At 41.8% G+C, this 18,739-nt stretch overlaps 2 protein-coding genes across 16 annotated transcripts in view; one reads left to right on the top strand and one right to left on the bottom strand.

The window, feature by feature from the left end:
- LNX1 (ligand of numb-protein X 1) overlaps positions 1-15,231 on the top strand; it is an 80,463-nt gene extending 65,232 nt beyond the window's left edge. For all 5 annotated transcript variants that reach the window (XM_061472695.1, XM_061472677.1, XM_061472686.1 and 2 more), the window contains 4 exons: positions 5,424-5,601; positions 7,473-7,701; positions 14,118-14,276; positions 14,975-15,231. In XM_061472695.1, coding sequence (XP_061328679.1) covers positions 5,424-5,601; positions 7,473-7,701; positions 14,118-14,276; positions 14,975-15,110 — 702 coding nt within the window. In that variant the 3' untranslated portion in view covers positions 15,111-15,231. The remainder of the gene's footprint in view (positions 1-5,423; positions 5,602-7,472; positions 7,702-14,117; positions 14,277-14,974) is intronic.
- A 1,280-nt stretch (positions 15,232-16,511) lies between these two features.
- Positions 16,512-18,739, bottom strand: part of FIP1L1 (factor interacting with PAPOLA and CPSF1) — a 41,504-nt gene continuing 39,276 nt past the window's right edge. For all 11 annotated transcript variants that reach the window (XM_061472740.1, XM_061472748.1, XM_061472774.1 and 8 more), the window contains 2 exons: positions 17,557-17,694; positions 16,512-16,833 (listed from right to left, as the gene is read on the bottom strand). In XM_061472740.1, the coding sequence (XP_061328724.1) occupies positions 16,686-16,833; positions 17,557-17,694 (286 nt within the window). In that variant the 3' untranslated portion in view covers positions 16,512-16,685. The remainder of the gene's footprint in view (positions 16,834-17,556; positions 17,695-18,739) is intronic.

Here is an 18,739-nt window from a genome sequence, read left to right as displayed (position 1 = left end):
GGAGAGTTCTGGTGTCTTGGGTGTTATCTCTGGTTTCTGTCACTGGAAGAAGCATGTCTTATTTTGCAATGGAAACATAAAAGCTGTGCTCCTCATTATTTATACACTGCTTCTGCCCTCACCCTGTCTAGAATAGGGAGGGAAGGAGAAGGTGAAGGGCAGTGAAGAGGGCTGATGTGCACACCACATCTTGGCCATGGTCATGGATCTGGGCAGCGGTGTGAGCCACCTCAGGGCAATGCACTCCAATGAAAAGAAAAGGCTTATCTGAAGTTTCTCTGTCTGAAGCAAAGTCTTCAGACAAAATCTTTTAAACACTGGCCTGAGAGAATACCATAAGCTGCTTGAAAATTAAGGTAATTAATAGTCATTGCCCATTTCTTAAGGTACTTATACTCTGACCTGGCCGGCAGCTCAGAGGCAGACAGTGGCTGTGGCCTCCATGGCCACTGCTAGCACTCTGTGTTTCTGTGACTTGCGTAAGTCAGAGAGCCAACATGTTTTGGGTCCAGGCTCCACAGAAGTGAGAGAGACTGTGATGGTCAAGTATATGAGGTTTTAAAGCAGAAACCAATGCAGCAAGAGCTTTGAAAATACCTTTTCTGAGTTTACTCAATGTTATAGTTTCAACTACAGACAGAACAAGGTATGTCCTTGCAGAAGCTGAATTTATTTCACTGGAGTCATGTGCCTGGCTAATTTACAGTAACCACTCTGAGTGTCAGCACTTATGCAAACCCTTGCAAGCTGGTTCCCCTGGCCACCTGTGGCAGGAGTGCATCAGGGAGATGATAGGCAGGATTGGTTTAAATCCATCCAGCCTCATGGGCAGCCAGATGAGTCCTCAAAGAAACCTTTGGGTTCACCCAGCTGTCAGACTGGGCGCACAGCTGTCAGCCAGGAGGAGACAAGCCTAGCTCTGCATTTTACAAATGCTATAGGTGCTCAGTATTTGTCATTTTTCTTTCCAAAAAAAACAAAACAAACCCAACTACATTATTCAGTATTTTTATATGTTAAAGATATACTACTGTTTATTTATCTATTTTTAGTTTTCCTTTTCCATGAAGTCACAATCACGGTCCTTGTTAGGTGAGACTAGGTCAGCAAGAGTTAAACCAGAGAGCAGAGTCAATTCTCAATAGCTACTACTCAACAGCAAACAGTGACCAACTAATCATGCACCTGTAAGGCATTATTTGCTAATGAAGTAATGATTTCTTTAGGGGGATATGTGTAGGACAGCAATTAGTTTGTGTGGCTACCGTATGATTTCTAGTGAAGCTCCAAGCACCTCCTAGCTCTACAGTGTTGATCTGATTGATACCACGTGGCATTGTCTCCCATAAACTGCCCTAAATGCTCATTCTCTCTTCCTATACAGAGAGGTATAAGATGGGAATCCTCATTAAATCCAACACAATTTTGGTCAGTGGTGAGATTGAAGGGTAGATGTTGACCATGCAATAATCCTTTAAAGACTAATGGATCATCATTTGTTGGATAGGTCTTGGCTTTTAGGGGGATTTCCAGTTTGCCACAGGAGATGGGTGCTACATAAGCATATGATTGAGTGTGCAGCTGTGAGCTTCTGCTCAATGCCACCATTTGGGTACTTTCCAGGCAAGATCACACCCATAAAAAGAAAACTCTGAGCTGTTCCTAGTTCCCTTTATCTTAGTGTGTGTGCAGCAGAGGGCTTATATCAAAGAAAATACTCTGGCAGTAGATGAGGAGATGAGACAGACAGTGGACATGATGGGCTTCAGGTACTGTGGGCTTTTGGTTTGATGCAGCTATTACTGGATTATTATTTGTCCTTTTCTAGGGTATGAGTGTGTCAAGTTTAATTTCTCATGCTTTTTTTTTTGCTGAAGGTTTAACTGGAGATGGTTTGCAATTCAACATCTTCAAACTGTAGGCTTTGACAGACTTAAAATGCTTTTTGTTTTCAAATAGACATTAGTGCAGGAGCAGTGCTTGCAAACCTAGAATACAGTGTCCTGTATAGCATCCCCCTCCTCTGAGCCAAGGCAATGTCTGTTGGAGGGGCTTTATTGTCAGAGGAGTTTCCAGTGTATATGGTTTGATGAGTCTGCTATCTGCTGCTGTCAGTGGTATTGCATTATTATGAGTGATTGATAGAGAGATTGCTGACTTGAATTTGATTAATTTGAAGGTGTGTTTTGCCCCATGAGCTTACTGTAGGACGTGATAATAGCATGTTGGGAATGGCCTCTGAGAGAAGCAGTTCTTGCTGTAAAGCATGCATGGGCTAAAATTTGCTCTCAAGCCTTGGCTGTATTCAGCACCAAGAATAAACTCTAGCTTCCAGCAGCTGTCTTGCTCACATGAGGGCTCAGGAACCACTTTTGGCCAAGCCATTGCCCTCATGACAGCCTGCTTCCATCTGGAAACCGTGAGGCGGCAGCTTTCAGGCCAATGGCAATCAGCCATGGAGCCAACAAGGCGCTGGAGGAAGAGGAGGGCGCCCTGTAGTGACCATGTCCTTCCCTGGTGGCAGTGATTCCAGGCACATGGTGTGCTGGGAGACTTGTCCTGCACAGGCTCTCATCGGGCTGTTGTCCTGTGTACGGAGATAGGGCAGGCATAGCCCAATCTGTTCTGACTGCTGCCTGTATTCAGAAAAGAAAAGATGTCAGAAACACTTTCTTATGGAGCTGAGGTTGTTAAGCCAGGCTGTTATGTATAAACAGGCCAGATTTGATTTCTTTGAAGTCAGTGGGAGCTTTGCCAGTAATTAAATATCACTTGTTTTTAATTGGAGCTGTTTTCTTACTCCTTTCCAACAAATTGTCTAGTACTTAAAGCAAATCTGTCACCCTGTTGTTGGAGCAGGTAGTGCTTTCTGACCATCTAAGCAGGTTAATCTTCAGGTGAAGTACATTTTCCATACTCACACAGCTCTGTCTTTTGCCTACAAGACGTGTGTCACGGCTTTGATGTTGTGATAATCTGCTGTAAATATTTATTTTCCAGTAAATATACAGAAAAGGGAAAAAAAAATTGAAAAAAGGAGGAGATGAACTGTTATGGGTTTTTAATCCTGACCTCTGAGGTCACTTCAAAATGAGGGAGAAGGACAATTGTTTAGAAGAGAATGCATTGAAATGCAGTCACTGATAAACATTGTCTTTTAACTGGTTTACTCATTATCAGCTGTACCTCAAAGAAAGCTCTACGTGTGTTTACTAAGAAGGGCTTTACTTTCCTTTCATCACTGCCTTAGACTCAGCCGAGTTGCCCTAATTCCTTTCTATCTGCAACCACGTAAAAACTGACATGTGGAAGAGGAGCTTCAAAGGAAAACTGGTCCTACATGGTTGAGCATACAAGTACCAGTACTTTTACGATTCTTCATTGAAATGTAACAGCACAATTTGTTACCAAGCACTGCTTTGAAATCTGTTTTTCCCTTCCATGATTCCTCAGAACTAGAGCATTAGCCGGTTTATCAGCTAATGGTTTTGTTGTCTGAGATATGGTGGACATGGCATAAGTAACAGAGTTGCTCTGAACTCTCAGAGCTGCAAGTCTAATTCTAATTGCGTATTTTGCTGCAAAATTTCAGATTGCATTCTTGTGAAAATTACCCCTGCCCCTATCCCACATGCTTCAGGAAGCGGCCTTTTCCTGATGAAAACCATTCCTTTCTAAGGAAAAATAACACTTTTGCACATACACGGATAAAACATTAAGTATAGTTTGCACAAAGCTAGAACTGCTGTTTAAAACACACCTTAAAGACAAAGGTGAAAGGTTAAAATTATCTTGACTAGAACATTAATATTTTTTAAAAGGGCATGTTGTAAAACCTTCAGAAATTTTCAGGTTCATTTGCTCTGACGCAGTGCCTTGTGTTCTGCATGGACTAGATGTGATAGCTCCAAACAACTGTGTCTGGTTTTTGTCTTGGTGACTAAAAGAAGACCTTTTCCACTGAGCTCTTTGCCTTTTTGTTCCTGGAGCTCTGTGGCAGCCACTGCTCTGCTAGTGCACCTGGAGATCCTTTGCTAAGCTGTTAGAAGGTTCTGGGTTTTGATGTCAGTGTTGCATCACGGAAATCCTGATGTAGAGCAAGTTCCACCAAATACATCTTTAAAAAAAACACAAGCCAAAGATATAGCCTGCCCTATTCCCATATAAACTTCTTGCTGCTGTCTTCCTTTGTTCATCATCATCACTGTGGCAGCAGCTGTGGACTGACCTGTTCCACTTTCTGGTGCTGCTGGCCAAGGAATTAAGGTGGAACATCTTTGTAGGATCTCAGATTTCTAAGAGATTAATATGGCTTTAAATGAGTTTTATAGATTAATTTTGCTAATTATTAATGTGAGGTCACACTTGTGAATGAGAAGGTTGGTGGGTTTTTTTTTAATATTCGTTTTAAATTTATTTAGCAGCCTTCTATTATACCTACATGTGAGCCTGGAACGTATGGTGCTGCACCTACAAGAGGGGCTGGGATCTTCAGGAGTCGATACCAGGCAATCAAACTTGATACTTAAGGCAATCAAAGCAATTAACATTAAATTCCAGATTTTCTGGAGAAGCTTCCTTGGTTCTCAAACTCCTCTGTAAGAGCTGGGTGTGTTGTAAACGTGACATTCAGTTTATTGCTGTTTCAGAAGCTTGTGTTCCCTCTCCATCTTAAGTTTCTTTCCTGTGAGTTTCTTTCACCCTGGCTCATACACTAGTTATTGCATGACCAGCAGTGTGTACCTTCAGGGGGAGGAATAAGGGGATGTCTGTCCTCAGACAGCTGAGGTAGCTGTCCCAAAGAGACCTTTTAAGCACAAGAGCCAGGAAGAACACCCTGGAAGTTGCTGGCTCTTCGCTCTATAAATGTCCTTCTCTTTTCCTGAACAGAAACACACATTCTCTAAGTGTATTCCCACCAGTAACTTACACAGAAACACAGAATCTGGGAGAACAAATGAAGTGTTTATCTTATGATCTGTACCCAAGAGCTTTATTCCTTTACCCCAGGTGGACCATTTCTCATTAGCTATGCAGATGACATTCAGGCTGCAAGCAACAAGATAAGAACTGTGACCTGGAAGTCAAAGATGTGAAGAACACCACCTATTTTTTTTTAGTCAGATTCCTTATTTACATTTCAAGGACCTGCTTCTGTCAGTCTCAGTGCTAAAATACTGCTGATTTTGGTGGGAGCAGTGCCTGACTTTAACTATTAAAGCAAGGATTATCTTGGTGGTAGCTCTGACTCTGCAGACTCCTGAGCCCTGGAGAGAGTCATGCCTGCTGTCTGGGCTGCTGTCTGCAGCTGAGAAATGCTTTGGTATTCCCTCAAGGAACACTCACTTCAGTGGAATACGTGTCAGCTGTCAGGGAGGTCCCCATGCCCACTGTGTTTGTGGTTGCTGTTTTCTCCACCACAGAGCACCCTTCATGCCGTCACCTGTCATGAGAAGGTGGTGGCTGTCCGGAAAGATCACACAGAATCGCTGGGAATGACTGTAGCAGGCGGAGCATCTAACCGGGAATGGGATTTGCCTATCTATGTGATAAGCGTCGAACCTGGAGGAGTTATCAGCAGAGACAGCAGGATAAAAACAGGTAAAAAGAGGGGACTTTGAAAGCCAGCTTTAGTTCAAAGGCTTCCTTTGAAAAACAGGGATAGTGAAAGAGCATGACACCCTGACATCTTCAGCTATCTGATAGATTTTGGGGTACATCAGCTTAGACAGTGTCAAGTCAGCTGGCAGAAAAGGTATAATATGCAGGAGAAACCGTATCTGTGAAGTAGGATGTAGGCATATTCCGATAGGGAAAAAAAGGTTTTCACAAGAAAATGATCTTGCATCACCATCTCCCAACTACTGAAATCATTGTGCAACCTTCATGGGTTTTAAATGTAAATTTTTGTGCTTGTTGGTCGTATAATTCATGCCTTTGAAAGAAATTTAGAAGAGTAGAATTCCCATCATATATGAAGCAATGTTAGTGCCTTGTGGCTAAATATCATATTTGGAAATATTGGCTTCATAACTCCATTTGGCTCTTGATGTAACAGAGTGATGAAATTAATAACTTTTCCTCCTCTGCATGAATAAGCCTTTCGAGTAAGATGAGGAGCATATTTTATCAGGGTGGCTTTTGGGAATAGGCAGGCAGTAGAGGAATGGTGAAACTCCATTTTCAGGATGTTACATCTCCAAAAGCCAAGTACCTTGGTACCCTGCATCCATCAACTACACAGCTCCCTGTTCCATTGCCCTTCATCCCTTATGCTCAGCTTCACCCTAGTTACTGCCCAGAAGCTGGGGGGAAACGCTGAGTGAGAAGGAAATGAAGACATCCAAAAGTGGGACAGAACAGCTCCACCCCAGCCAAGCCCCATGAGCCTCTGTTGCAGCACCCAGCACTAGCACGCATGGGAACCGCCCATTTGCAGGAGCTGTAGCTGTTCATCAAAACCTACGTATGAACATGACAACAGGAGCAAACCAGCGGGTTTCCTCTTCCCTCCTGCTGGGAAACGACTGCCTCTAAGTGGGATATATTTTCCAAAAATTATTCATTACGAGGCAGCATGGAAAATTCAGCCTAGTCAATTGGATAAAATTAGAAACAAATGAATATATGATGTTAGAACAGCGCCATAAGCCTCCACGGTTTTGAGCAGCCTCTAGGATGTTGTCCATCCCTTTGGGGCAGGCCACAGGAAGAGCTTAATGTTTATGTTGTACTGCCAGTGAACACAGCCCCTGCCTGGAGTGCACAGGGCACCCAGGGAAGCCCTGGCATGGAGTGTGCCACAAAGGGTAGCAGAGCACTTGGCACTGTGGCCTCTTGCATGACATTAATGATGTCTTTATTATTCTCTGTGTAGTAATTGAGGTCATCTTTGCGTTTTCTCTGAAGCTGCCATGCCTACATTATAAAAAGGCATTCAGAAAGATGTTTTGGCTTATGGACATTCAAACAGGCATTAACATTTAAATAATGATATGTTATTCCGCAAAGCAAACCTTACAAAGAGCCAGCTGGAGCACCAGTCTTCAGCTTAGGGAGCACCAGGAGAAAACCACCTTTGAGTTTTCAGGTTTCAAGGTCAGGCTAAGTACAAAAGTTTTTAACTGGAAGTGGGCTTTGGAGACCTAGATTAGCATCTGGTGCCAGTACCAAAGCTTGTTGGTACAGTAGGACCCCAGTTGTGCTGTTTGGTTCTGGGAGCAGGACATGACGTGACAAGAAACTACGACAGAAGCCTCCATCGAGCCCAGCAATGGTTCTGTGTTTGGGGATCTAGTGTCTTCCCTCATGCCTGTGGCGTGTTCACTAGCATATGCTTCACATCCACATTAACTGATAGAATTAACAAACAGCCTCATCAGGCAGCAACTTCTTGGCCATGGCTTTGACTGGCTTGTTCATGGGGGTCAGGAAACACTGGTAGAGTTTATCGTCTCTTTCTTCTGTCTCAGGTGATATCCTTCTGAACGTGAATGGGATTGAGCTGACGGGGGTCAGCCGGAGCGAGGCCGTCGCCCTGCTGAAGAACACCAACTCATCGGTGGTGCTCAAAGCCCTAGAGATAAGAGCATGTGAAGCCCAGGAGGAGCAGGGCCAGCTGCCAGCCCCTGAGGCCATGCAGGCGAGCTCCGAGAGCAGCGAGTGGTCACCTTCCTGGGTGATGTGGCTGGGGCTGCCACGGTAAGTCTACAGATTGCATCCTCCTGCTGAAGGGGAGTGGGAGGCAAGATCTGTGTTTTCTGGCAGCTCTCTTTTGGCTTGATTCATTGCACTGACATCTTAATTAAATCCAGGCTCTGTCACAGACTTTAAATACCTCCCCTTTGTAAATGGCTATGTGTGTACGGCAAAAGAGACATGCAGATCCCCTTGCAAAGGAGGAAAGGATCCGAAATTGTTCCAATCTTTAAAACATGTCTGGCACTTAGGGAGTGAAAAGAAAAGGTTGCCGGGATACAGGAGCTTGCTGAACTGGGGTTTAGGCTCGACCACCCTGCAGAAGGCAGAGCTACCCTTCCTTCAGCTCTCTAGCTGCATAGCCCTTCTCCTTAGCCAAATCCAGCTGAACTGTTTGACTTTACCCAGATGTTGCAGAGTGCGTGCAGTTGGCTGGGGCTCTGAATCACCTCTTTTAACCCCACCCCCAACTGAAAGAAGTATGTTTGTCATACACGGGAAGCAGCTGTGTTGTCATTTCAGTAAGGATAATAAAGCCACGTTGCATGTCGTTAAGTTCTCTCAAAGGCACTCGGTGTGCAGGGTGTATACCTGCAGCTTCAGTGGCATTCTGTAAAGTATTCAATGAGGTCATGTTGTGAATCTGTGCACAGGAGGAGCTAGTGTCACACAGTCGGAACTGGTGTTTAAGGCATGAAGAAGTTAGCTTACAAGTTACTTTTGCCCATACTTCTAACCCCGTCAGCAGTTCAGAGAGTCTGGCTCTCTTTTATGGGATGGCATGAAGAGATGGTCTGCAGGGCAGGTGGGCTTTTGCTCTAGGCACAGTTTCAGGACTTCTCTTCATTTCCCTGTCTTGCATGCCAGGTTATGTGCTTTTCCTCCTGGCTCTTGACCTCATTCACCTTGCAGCAAAGTCTGCTGTGAGAGCCAGATGTGTTTTGGTGCTTGGTCTGAGGGTAATGATTGTGTCACACATGCTGGAGCATTGCCAGGGCAGAAAGCAGGCTGTGTGATGTCCCCCACAGATGAAAGGTTCTTCCTGCAGTGGAGAGGACTACATCCTTATTCCTCTGAGAGAAAAGCAGTAAATAGATGGCTTCTAACTTGCTACCCCAGGCAGTTGTAAACCTTTCTCACCCAGTCTTGCTGCAGACAGGCAGGCCCAGGGAGGTCCTCATTTCTGCTCACTTCTGCACCCCTAAGCTTGACCAGCAGCACTGAGAAGGCACTGGGGCATGGGTAATGCTTCCAGCAGAGATTCAGCAAGCAGACTAGAGGTCTTATAGGCTGCAGCCTGTGATGCTGAGTTACCTTCGATCACCATCCGTTGCTAGATGGACTGAAACAATTGCACCCTGCCTGCCCTAAACCCGCCTTTGTTGGGCTGTATAGAAAATCTCGTGGCCATCATCGCCTACTCACAGCTGCCTCGAGTCCCCATGTCCTCAGCAAGGGGACGGAAATGGAGGACAGAGCTCCACAGTACTGCAGGCTTGCACCCAGGGTTCACATCAGGCAGTTCCACTTTGCAGTTTTGGAAGAAAAGGTGTTTTTCCCATTTCAAAAGCGGTCTCTAAGCTCATTCTGTCCCCCTTCCTCCAAAGGCTGCTTGTGTGAAGGCATTCCCACCCCTTCAGTCTGAAGGAAAATCAGTCCTAGTGTCAGCAAGACTGAAGACAGGAGTTCATTGTAACTCTATCCCCAGCTGCGATGCTGCGCACAGAGCACAGCGCAGCCCTTCTCTGTCAAAGAAAAGTAGGGAGATTGGTATGCTGAGCTGGTACACTGCTTTGAACATCAGACTAAGACAGGGACCAGCAAAGATGAGACATGACAGTAATACAGGGGCACTGCATTCTTATTAGTAGCTGGTTGGTTGAGTAGAGGTGCACAAGGATCAGGTTTGGGTTTGCTCATTAGGTATTATCAGAGCCTTCAGTCTTCCTCAGCATGAGTGCACTTACCCTCTCACTCTTGATTCTCCAGGGCCCACACCAGACATCTGGAAGTCCTTCCACAAGTTCTCTCACTAGGACAGTGTACCACATTAACTCATTCTACTCCAGGTCGAGCATTTAACCTTTCCTTATCTGGCTTTCAGTTTGCTTTTGGCATGGATTACATCCCACTAGATCTCAAGGTATTGCCAGCAGTCTCACAATGTTTTCCAGGCTGTTAGAGAAAATTATTCTCTGTCCAAATAGATGTCTGACTGGTCCATCTTGGCAAAGGTTGCTCAGGTTCAGGGAACTGAGGGAATAAGAGAGTGTCCCCTTTTCTGTTCCAAACACACAGAGTTTTGGTGAAAATCCTGTGAAGGATGGTCCCATAAAATGTGCTGAGTTGAGCTAAATGCTAGAGGATGTGTACAGACCTCTATCCATGACTGATGAAGTAGAAAACAGGCTAACATTAATAATTGTTACACGATTAAAAGTGCCTTCTTCACTTTCGAGGCTGGCGTACTGCAAATGCCTCATTCTCCATGCTAGCGCAGAACTTGCCCCTTTCCCAGGCACTGCATACCTGTTACAGAGATGGGCAGAGCCAAGAGACACAAACATTGAGAGTCAGGAAATTATACAATTTTTCTGGCTTAGGTCGGTAGCAGCAGAATCCAAGAGGTTATCTGATTCCTTACATCAAAACTCAAAGCCCTGGAAAAGCCACCTGGCATAATTTAACATTTGTACAGCTCACTTAAATTTTGTCCCTTTCCTCGTGAGATCTTAAAACTGGCTTTGGTCACTTTTCTATGGTTTGCTAATGCATAAACAGCTCCTCTGTCCTTTCTGTAGTACAATCCAGTGTGTGGTGGTTATAAAATAGACTCATATGTGCATCTGACATCTGTCAAAACTTGGCCTGCATGCGAGCGGAGGGGCTGCAGCCTGGGTGTTGGGAGGAAACAGTGATGTAGGACCTTAAGCATTCCCGCCCAAAGGCTTTCAGGGTAGCTAATTTAATTGCTTGCTGTTGAGGAAGACAGGTCGCCTTTATTGTTGGAGGGAAACGTTGTTGTGAAGCATGCACAAAGGCAATAATGCGGAGCAGCTGGTGAAAAGTGTTTCCCCAGCCCCATGATGTTTCTTCTACTCTTGCTTGTTTTCCTGCTCTTCTTTCTTTGCTCTCCTCACATTTCCTTCCCCCAGCTAGCACTTAAAAATAACTTATAGATCCTCCTGTCATAACATTTACAAACACTGGTACTTCGCACGAGCGCTTTTCTTCATCTGCAGAATGAGATGAGAAAGGCAGGAGGTGGCCAAAGTCATTCTGCAAACCAGGGGTAGAACTGGGCATAAAACATGGAATTAGGACAGAAACTCCCCCAAATTAAGTCCATTCAGGTTGTAGGGCTCTGATGGGAGCAATTAGCAAATATTACCGAATTCCACTGCCACTTGTGTACTGTAATGGGGTGGGAGAGTGGGAGGGGGTCATTGGTGAAGCCCTCTTGAAGTCAGGCTGGTTTTCATTCCCGGAGCATAAGGCTCTTTCTTTGTAAAAAGCAGCAGGAATTGTACATTTAACTACTTGAAAACAGGCATTTTTAAATTCCTTCTGCATGAGTAACTGATGCTCAGTTATATTATTTCTTACGATAGGACCCTGCGTCTAGACACTGTTTATCCTCGAATCTGAGGCAAGTTCACACACAAATTACTCCTTGTCCTCTGCTTTTAGAGTATTTAAAGATAGAGGCAGAACACTGTGAGCTGCTCTCTTCCAAGGCAGAAGATGGCTCTCCTTGGACCAGCTGCAGTTTAGTGAGTTATGGCAGTTTAACTGGATCAAAACACACAGACTGGGGCTTTTGTTTCCACACCACCTATCCACTCCTCAGGCTACGGCCTGTGTGAGCAGTTGGACGCCGGATGCACCAAGCACCCACACAATCCAACACCCCCAACAAGAGGATATAGGAAGAAGAAGAGCGAGAAAACTGACTGGTCAAAGTAAAGACAGGGAATTCGCTCACCATTTTGTTGAGGGCAAAACAGTCATGGTTGGAGAATTTAACTCAAAACATTTAATTTCCAACATGGGTATCAGGAGTAAAAAAAAAGAAACACATAAACACTTGGGGAAAAAACCCTTTCCTCCCATTTTCCCATACCCAGCACCTCTCCTCTTGCCTACCTCACTTCTTTGCCATTACAGCCAGTTACACCCTATCCCTTCAGTAAGACAAAAGGCAGCACAGAGTGCTAGAGTCAGGACAGCAGCAGCTCTCTGCTGCTCCTAGCTTTCCATGTGTTTCCTCTACTTAGGCAGAGAGAACAGTCCTGATGCTGATATGCTGTGTCTATTTTAATTAAATTCAGCACACACTTTAATAACAATTTATGCTTTCTGGATGGATGAAGACCATGTAATCAGTAACCTTACAGACTGCATGTACAGAACGCATGTAAGCCTCATTTGTCTTCACTGTGTTCTGTTCTCCTCTTTACCTGCTCAGGTATTTCTTTTCTATAGTGTTAGGCTTTAGCTGAATGTCCTCCCAAAGGCATTGAGTGTAGCACCAGGCCCCTGCTCCCCAGAATCAACACTAGGTAAGAGCACTAATAGCTGTATCCTGGCATCACTTGGTCATGACCTTGATAAGTACCATCAAACATAGAGGGTTTAAGTGATTTTGCAGATTAAAGAAGTCCACAGATGGTAAAGTAATAATGCCTGGCTGCTAAGGAAAAAAGCAAATGTCACCTGTTTCTTACATTAGCAGCCAGTGAATTCTTGTGCAAATATTATATACCTACCACCCTGGCAGCAGGTGAATATTTGTAGGTCCCAGGGGACTAATCTAGTATTACTGTAAGGCCCTACTGTGAAATACTGCAAAAGCATCATTTGATAAGTAAAATTTTTAAAAAGCTGGACATACTGGTCTTTAAGATATTTATCCCTCTACAGAAGAAGTGTCAGCTGTTTCTTAGAAACCTTGAGTCTCTGAATAGATCTTGTAACAGTTGCTTGCCATAGACTAGGCTATAACTTCAGATTTGGAATAGCAAAAGGATTTTCAGGCTCTTCAATCATTCCTGGGTACCACTAACAATGAGTAGGTGAACTGCTATGGATAAAAACTTCTGTTGCTTTGTAAATAATGAAATTAATTCTTCTTTTCCTGCTTGATTAAGAAAAAGGAAACAAAGCAGGTATTGAAATTAAGTGCAATAGGTAAAGTATAAGACCCTAATAGCCTTGTTACTCTTGCTTTCCTCTAGTCCTTGTTTCAGCTAACTTTGAATCAGCGTAACTTACAGTATCATATGTTTAAAAGACAAGCGGAGGGAGAAGCTGATTTCAGCTCTCTTACCATAATAATCTTGTGTTTATCATTATAGTGAGAACAAGCAGCCTCAGTACTCCAAAGCTCTGACTGGCATGGATAGGTTTCTCTCATCTTCCACGCCATGTCATCTCCGATTATTTGTAATTCTGGCCCATTTCACTGGCCTTGAAATTACCTAGCTTCAACATGTGCCACCATAATAAATGCCTGCCCACTTTTGACACAGTTAATCACACACAGACTCTTATCTGGAAGATAAAACAAGTCATAGGATGTATTGATGAAACACAAGGTAAATGAAATACAGGTTTTGGCATAACAGTTTATGAATATTAAATGCAGTCTCAGTTGAGTTTCTATGTCTAGCATATATATATAGATACTATATCTATATATATATGCATATACATATAGATACTATATCTATCTATATATGCATATACATATATCTATATACACATATAGATATATGCATATATTTATATGAGTAAGTATAAAGATAAGTCAGTTTGATCTCTGGAGTAATACGAAGCATGCCAGCACAGAGCAGCTTTCCCACCCCCCGGCTCAAAAAAACCCAACTAACCACCGCCTCTGCAAACAAATACATTTTATGAGAGTGAATGCAGGATTATGGATCAAGCTTAAATCAACTGAGGAGTCTTAAACACCATCGTTTGTTCAGAACATGGATCACTCCCATCTAAGAACGATATCCTATTTTCTTTCAAACCCGTCTAATTAAGTTCTAAGAATGGGGAAAAACAACACCCAAGTGTTTTCACCTGCTTTATTACTTTATTCATGAACAGTTTTTCTCCGTCACTTTCAATTGCAGCTAGAGTATTTGCATAAATTCTTACCATCTGAAACAATTTATTTGCTATTTTAACCCCAAAATTACAAGTAATTTTACTTTCAGGATAAAACTGGTTGTGGTTGTGGCAAGCAGCAGTACAAAAAACAGAAGGAAGCATTGGTGGCTAATACCGTGGAACTCTGTTGCTATTTTGTACCTTGAAGACACTCTGTGGGTGTATGAAAAGGCAGATTCATCATTAATGGTTTATCAGAATCTGAAGTTAAGACATTTAACTAGTCTGGTTTGTTTCAGGTATTTGTACAGCTGCAAAGAAATTGTATTACGAAGAAATACATCTGGAAGCCTTGGCTTCAGCATCGTAGGAGGTTATGAAGAACACACTGGAAACAAACCATTCTTCATCAAATCCATCGTTGGGGGGACACCGGCATATAATGATGGCAGAATTAGGTAAAGATAACTAATGAAATGTAGCATTTAAGTCTTTCATCTAGTTCACTGGTGGGCGGTGGGGGAAGGGGTGTTAAAACTAATTTTCATGAAGGCTCTGTGTGGGAGGGAAAACTCATTGATACAGAACTAACTCTGTGAGATATGGAAATAAGATGTAAGTGTCCTGAACTTTAATACATTTGCCTTCATAGTAGCATGTGTTCAGCTGCCTTGCAATCACTAGTATATGAGTAAGAATAAAGATAAGTCAGTTTGATCTCTGGGGTAGCACAAAGCATGCCAGCTCAGAGCAGCTTCCCCACCCCCCAGCTCCAAAAAACCCAACCAACCACCTTTTCTGCAAACACAAATACATTTTAAGAGAGTGAATGCAGAATCATGGCGCAAACTTACATCAATTGAGAAGTCTTAAAAAACACAGGTTGCTCAGAACATGGATCACTCCTATCTGAAAGGACTGTATCTTCTTTCAAACCTAATTAAGTTCTAAGTGGAAAACCAAAAAAAAACAACACCCAAGTATTTTCATCTGCTTTATTCCCTTATTCATGAACAGTACTTAGCTAGAGAAGGAATAGAAATACTCATTTCTACCCCTTCCTCCCACGTCAAGCACATGCTTTAGCATTTGCAAACTTTTAAGAGAAGAAGTCACCTCGTTCAAATTGTTCTCATATTTGCCTTTGGTTTTTCAGATGTGGCGACATCCTCCTTGCTGTCAATGGCAGGAACACATCAGGAATGCTGCATGCCTGCTTGGCACGGATGCTCAAAGAACTGAAGGGGAAAATTACTCTCACAATTGTGTCCTGGCCTGGCACTTTTTTATAAAACAACTCTGTGGAGAGGAACATCAGGTTTTGCTTTTGGGGGAGGTCAAGTATGTATTGATAAAGAAAAGGTTGGTGAAATTTCAATCCGCATGTCAAGAAAAGTCAAATTTAGGCAAAGCAGGGACATCTGTCAGAAAATCACTTCGGAGTGATTTGTTACAGACTTAAGCCTTTCCTTCCCCATATTCTTAAGGGTTTTTTTGTTGTATTTCTTTTTTATATATATATGTATATTTAATGCATTATAATAATACTGAAATGTCAGGAGGAGCAGCTCCTGCTCACTCACTTTATTTTGATTTACAAAAAGAAATCCTTGAATAACTTACAGAACAATTTCTTGCCATTTTTTCTAGTTGCAAAAATGAGGTGAAGGTTTTTATCCAACACAGTAATAGCACTTGGATTATGTGTATCTTTTCATGGTCAGCATGAAGCTGGTATTTTCAAGACTTTCAAGTACTGTTAGTCTGTAAAACTGTGAATTAAATTTCTAAAATAATTAAAAAATAACTGTAACTGTGTACTTGTACAGACATTCTTTTCATCCAAAACCAAGCAACCCAGTTTCCCTGGTTTGATTAATACTATTAAATATAGGGGTTTTATACAGAATTATTGTTTTTAAGGACATACTCTGTTAACACCATAAAGTAAGTCTTCTAAACAGCACCATGCCAATCACACAATGCTGTTCTGCATGGAGTAATTCTGCTAGTGATGACAGTCTTATATTTTTTCTAAAAATAGTTCTTTGCCTTTCTCTGCAAATGAACCACTTTCCGAAGTGTTAACTTTTCCTCACAAGCTAGCAATGGGAAGAGGATATATTTGTTAATCTTTATCATGTCAAGGACAGCTGTACCTCTAGAAGAAAGACTAACATGAACTTTCTCTTAAGCCACTGAAAAGCAGCAGGGATGATTATCCAAATTAATTCACCCTTATGCACCCACACAAACCAGACATAATTACCAAGTGTATCAGAGTGTTCCATCAGACTAAGAACAATCAGCACCTTGCCCAGTTTCCCTATTTTTTTCATTTCACCTTAGTACAAGATTCTTGAAGACAAGAGTCTGCAATTCCTGCCTGTCCCTGTAGCAAAAGATGGACCTTTTCAAATATGAATTCCAAAAGTTATACTAAACCCACACTGTTCCAGATGTTGGTATATAATAAAGTGAATGTACACTGTTTCTAAATTCAGTAAAACAATGACCTTCCCAGTGGCTTATAAAAAACAGGAGACACTTTTAACACAAATAACTTAACTTAAGCCCTACATACACTGTAAGAGCATAAGGCCCTAGCTAATTAAGAGGTTTTCTCACTTAAAAGACAAAGTCAGTCCAGGAATCTTAACATGAAAAATTCATTCTTTTATTTTCAAAAAAAAAAAAAAAAAAGAAAGAAAACAAAAAAGAAAACCAAACAACAAAGTAAACTTTGATTTCAAACTAACAGAACAAGATTAAGAGCAAATTATTTTAATACCCAGAAAAATAACAAGATTTATAGTAATCTATTTCTGGCACTAATATATATGCAAGTAGACAAAAATCACACAAGCCTATTCCGCAGGGGCAGCTTCAGTGTTTTCCTGTTCAGGAGCAGGTTCACCACTGGCTTCTTTTCCTTCTTTGCTTCTTTTGGATTTTTTGTGTTTGTGCCTTCTATGGCTATCCCCTTCTTCACTGTCATGACGACGTCTGCTGTTACTAAATAGAGAGAAAAAATCACTCAAACAATTGCATGACAGGCATCATTTCATTACAGAGTACCATAAAAACAGCCTTTGTATTCATATTTGAAAACTGGCACCTGCTCCAACTCATACAGTATTTGGATATCAGCACCAAAATGAATTTTTCATGGAGTGGTGCATACATCCCCCCATCCTATACTTTTTGTTGGGAAATTGGAATGATTTTTCACATTTGTAACCCATATTCTAATAGTAATACTTATATAAGTCATGCTCCTACTGGCATCTCTTAATGATTTAACATTCTTATTGACCATGTTCACTGTACTCAACATTTATTTCTAACTTCAAAAGTATCAAGTTGAACAATTTCTATCAAGCGACTATGAGGGTTATTTTACTTACTAAGTACCATAGTTCAGTTCCTATGTTAATGCTTCTGAATGTCAGCTTCACTCCACCTCTTTCTGACCCATTTCTTTAGCCATCTTTCCCCAAATTCATAATTTCTGCTCACTAGCTAAGACTGTCACATACATCATTCAGTATGAAGTTACCCGGGGCTAACATTGCTTTTTGTCTGTCCACATTTTATATGGCAGACTTGCTCCAATTAGTACATCAAAGTATTTACAGTCTTTCCACAAACTCCAGCTTGTTTGGGGGTCTTTTAAAAGTTTATTTTTTTAAGCTGCTCAAGTCTTTCGTATCCTATTAAAAAACTCAAAAATCAAACCTTCGAGATGACTTGTGCCTAGTATCTTCTTTTTCTCTGTGTCTCCTGTCTCTGTGTCTGTCTTCTTTCTCTCTACTTGTTCTATGGCGGTCATAGCCTCTTTCCCCATAGTCTCTGTATCTATATCGCTCTTCATCACTGATTAAAAAAGAAGACATTTTCAGGACACTAATACCATATTTATGCTAAAAAAGAAATTCTTACACACTCACAAGATAGATAGAAAAATATTAATGTTGCTGCTGAGTTTTTAGACGAGATCCACCACATATGCTAAAAGGCCATTAAAACTCTTCACCTTACACATTAAGACTTCTGTGGTTAATGCAATTTTGAAAGGGGATTGTTCAACAAAATGGAAGGTACAACAGGGTCACATGTTTATACAGGAATTATCAAGCAGTTAGCTTAAACCTGTATCTAGCTGCAAATAAAGTCCAATCCTACATAACCTTTAGTTATATTCAGGTCAGTGTGTGTAAAGCTCAACACTTATCAAAACACTTTTTGATTATTATACCATTTGGGTAAATTAAATTAAATTTCGGTACAGTTAATTTACTTCCTTACATCAGCTTCAAGAAAGGAAAAGCTGGGTGCAAAGGGACCAACAGTAACATATACTCAGTGTTTTGGGTTGCTTTTAAAATTCATTTGTGTCCAGTGCCAATGCTGCCTCTACTTCCACTCCTCTCTTGGATTACTGCAAGTGCAGCCCTGCCACAATGCTGGTAAACCCCCTAAACATTACAGGCTACACAAGAATCTAAAGGCTTTATTTAAGAACGTATTTTCGTATTTTGACAGCTCAAGAGATTTTTCATGTCCTGGAGCAGTGAGAACTTGGATCAAAACAATTTTATTTGCTGTAACTTGGGCACTAGTCTTTCTATGAAACTCTGTAGGATTATGTCATGAAGCAAATTTCAAAAATTAGCAATTTGAGACACTGTAGGGAAGCATCAAATGCCCTGCAGAAAAATCCTGGTTTTCTGAGGGACATTAAGAACATTCACACATCAAAATCAGAAAAACTACAGTTAGTACTAAAGAACTCAGAGTTACAATATGTCCATCTGTAAAATGACTGCATTAACTGGTGCCTGTATTGTTACAAAATTGTATAACATGTATAAGATTTTATAATGCACGTAAAAATACAGATCTGAGAATAAGCTGATCA

This window comes from Pezoporus flaviventris, unplaced genomic scaffold (genome assembly GCF_033815535.1).
Source record: "Pezoporus flaviventris isolate CSIRO_AGI_PZ_B2104156 unplaced genomic scaffold, CSIRO_AGI_Pfla_v1 ptg000002l, whole genome shotgun sequence".
NCBI lineage: Eukaryota > Metazoa > Chordata > Aves > Psittaciformes > Psittacidae > Pezoporus > Pezoporus flaviventris.
The sequence above is the reverse complement of the archived record's forward strand: the minus strand, read 5'-3'. Positions and strand labels throughout refer to the sequence as shown.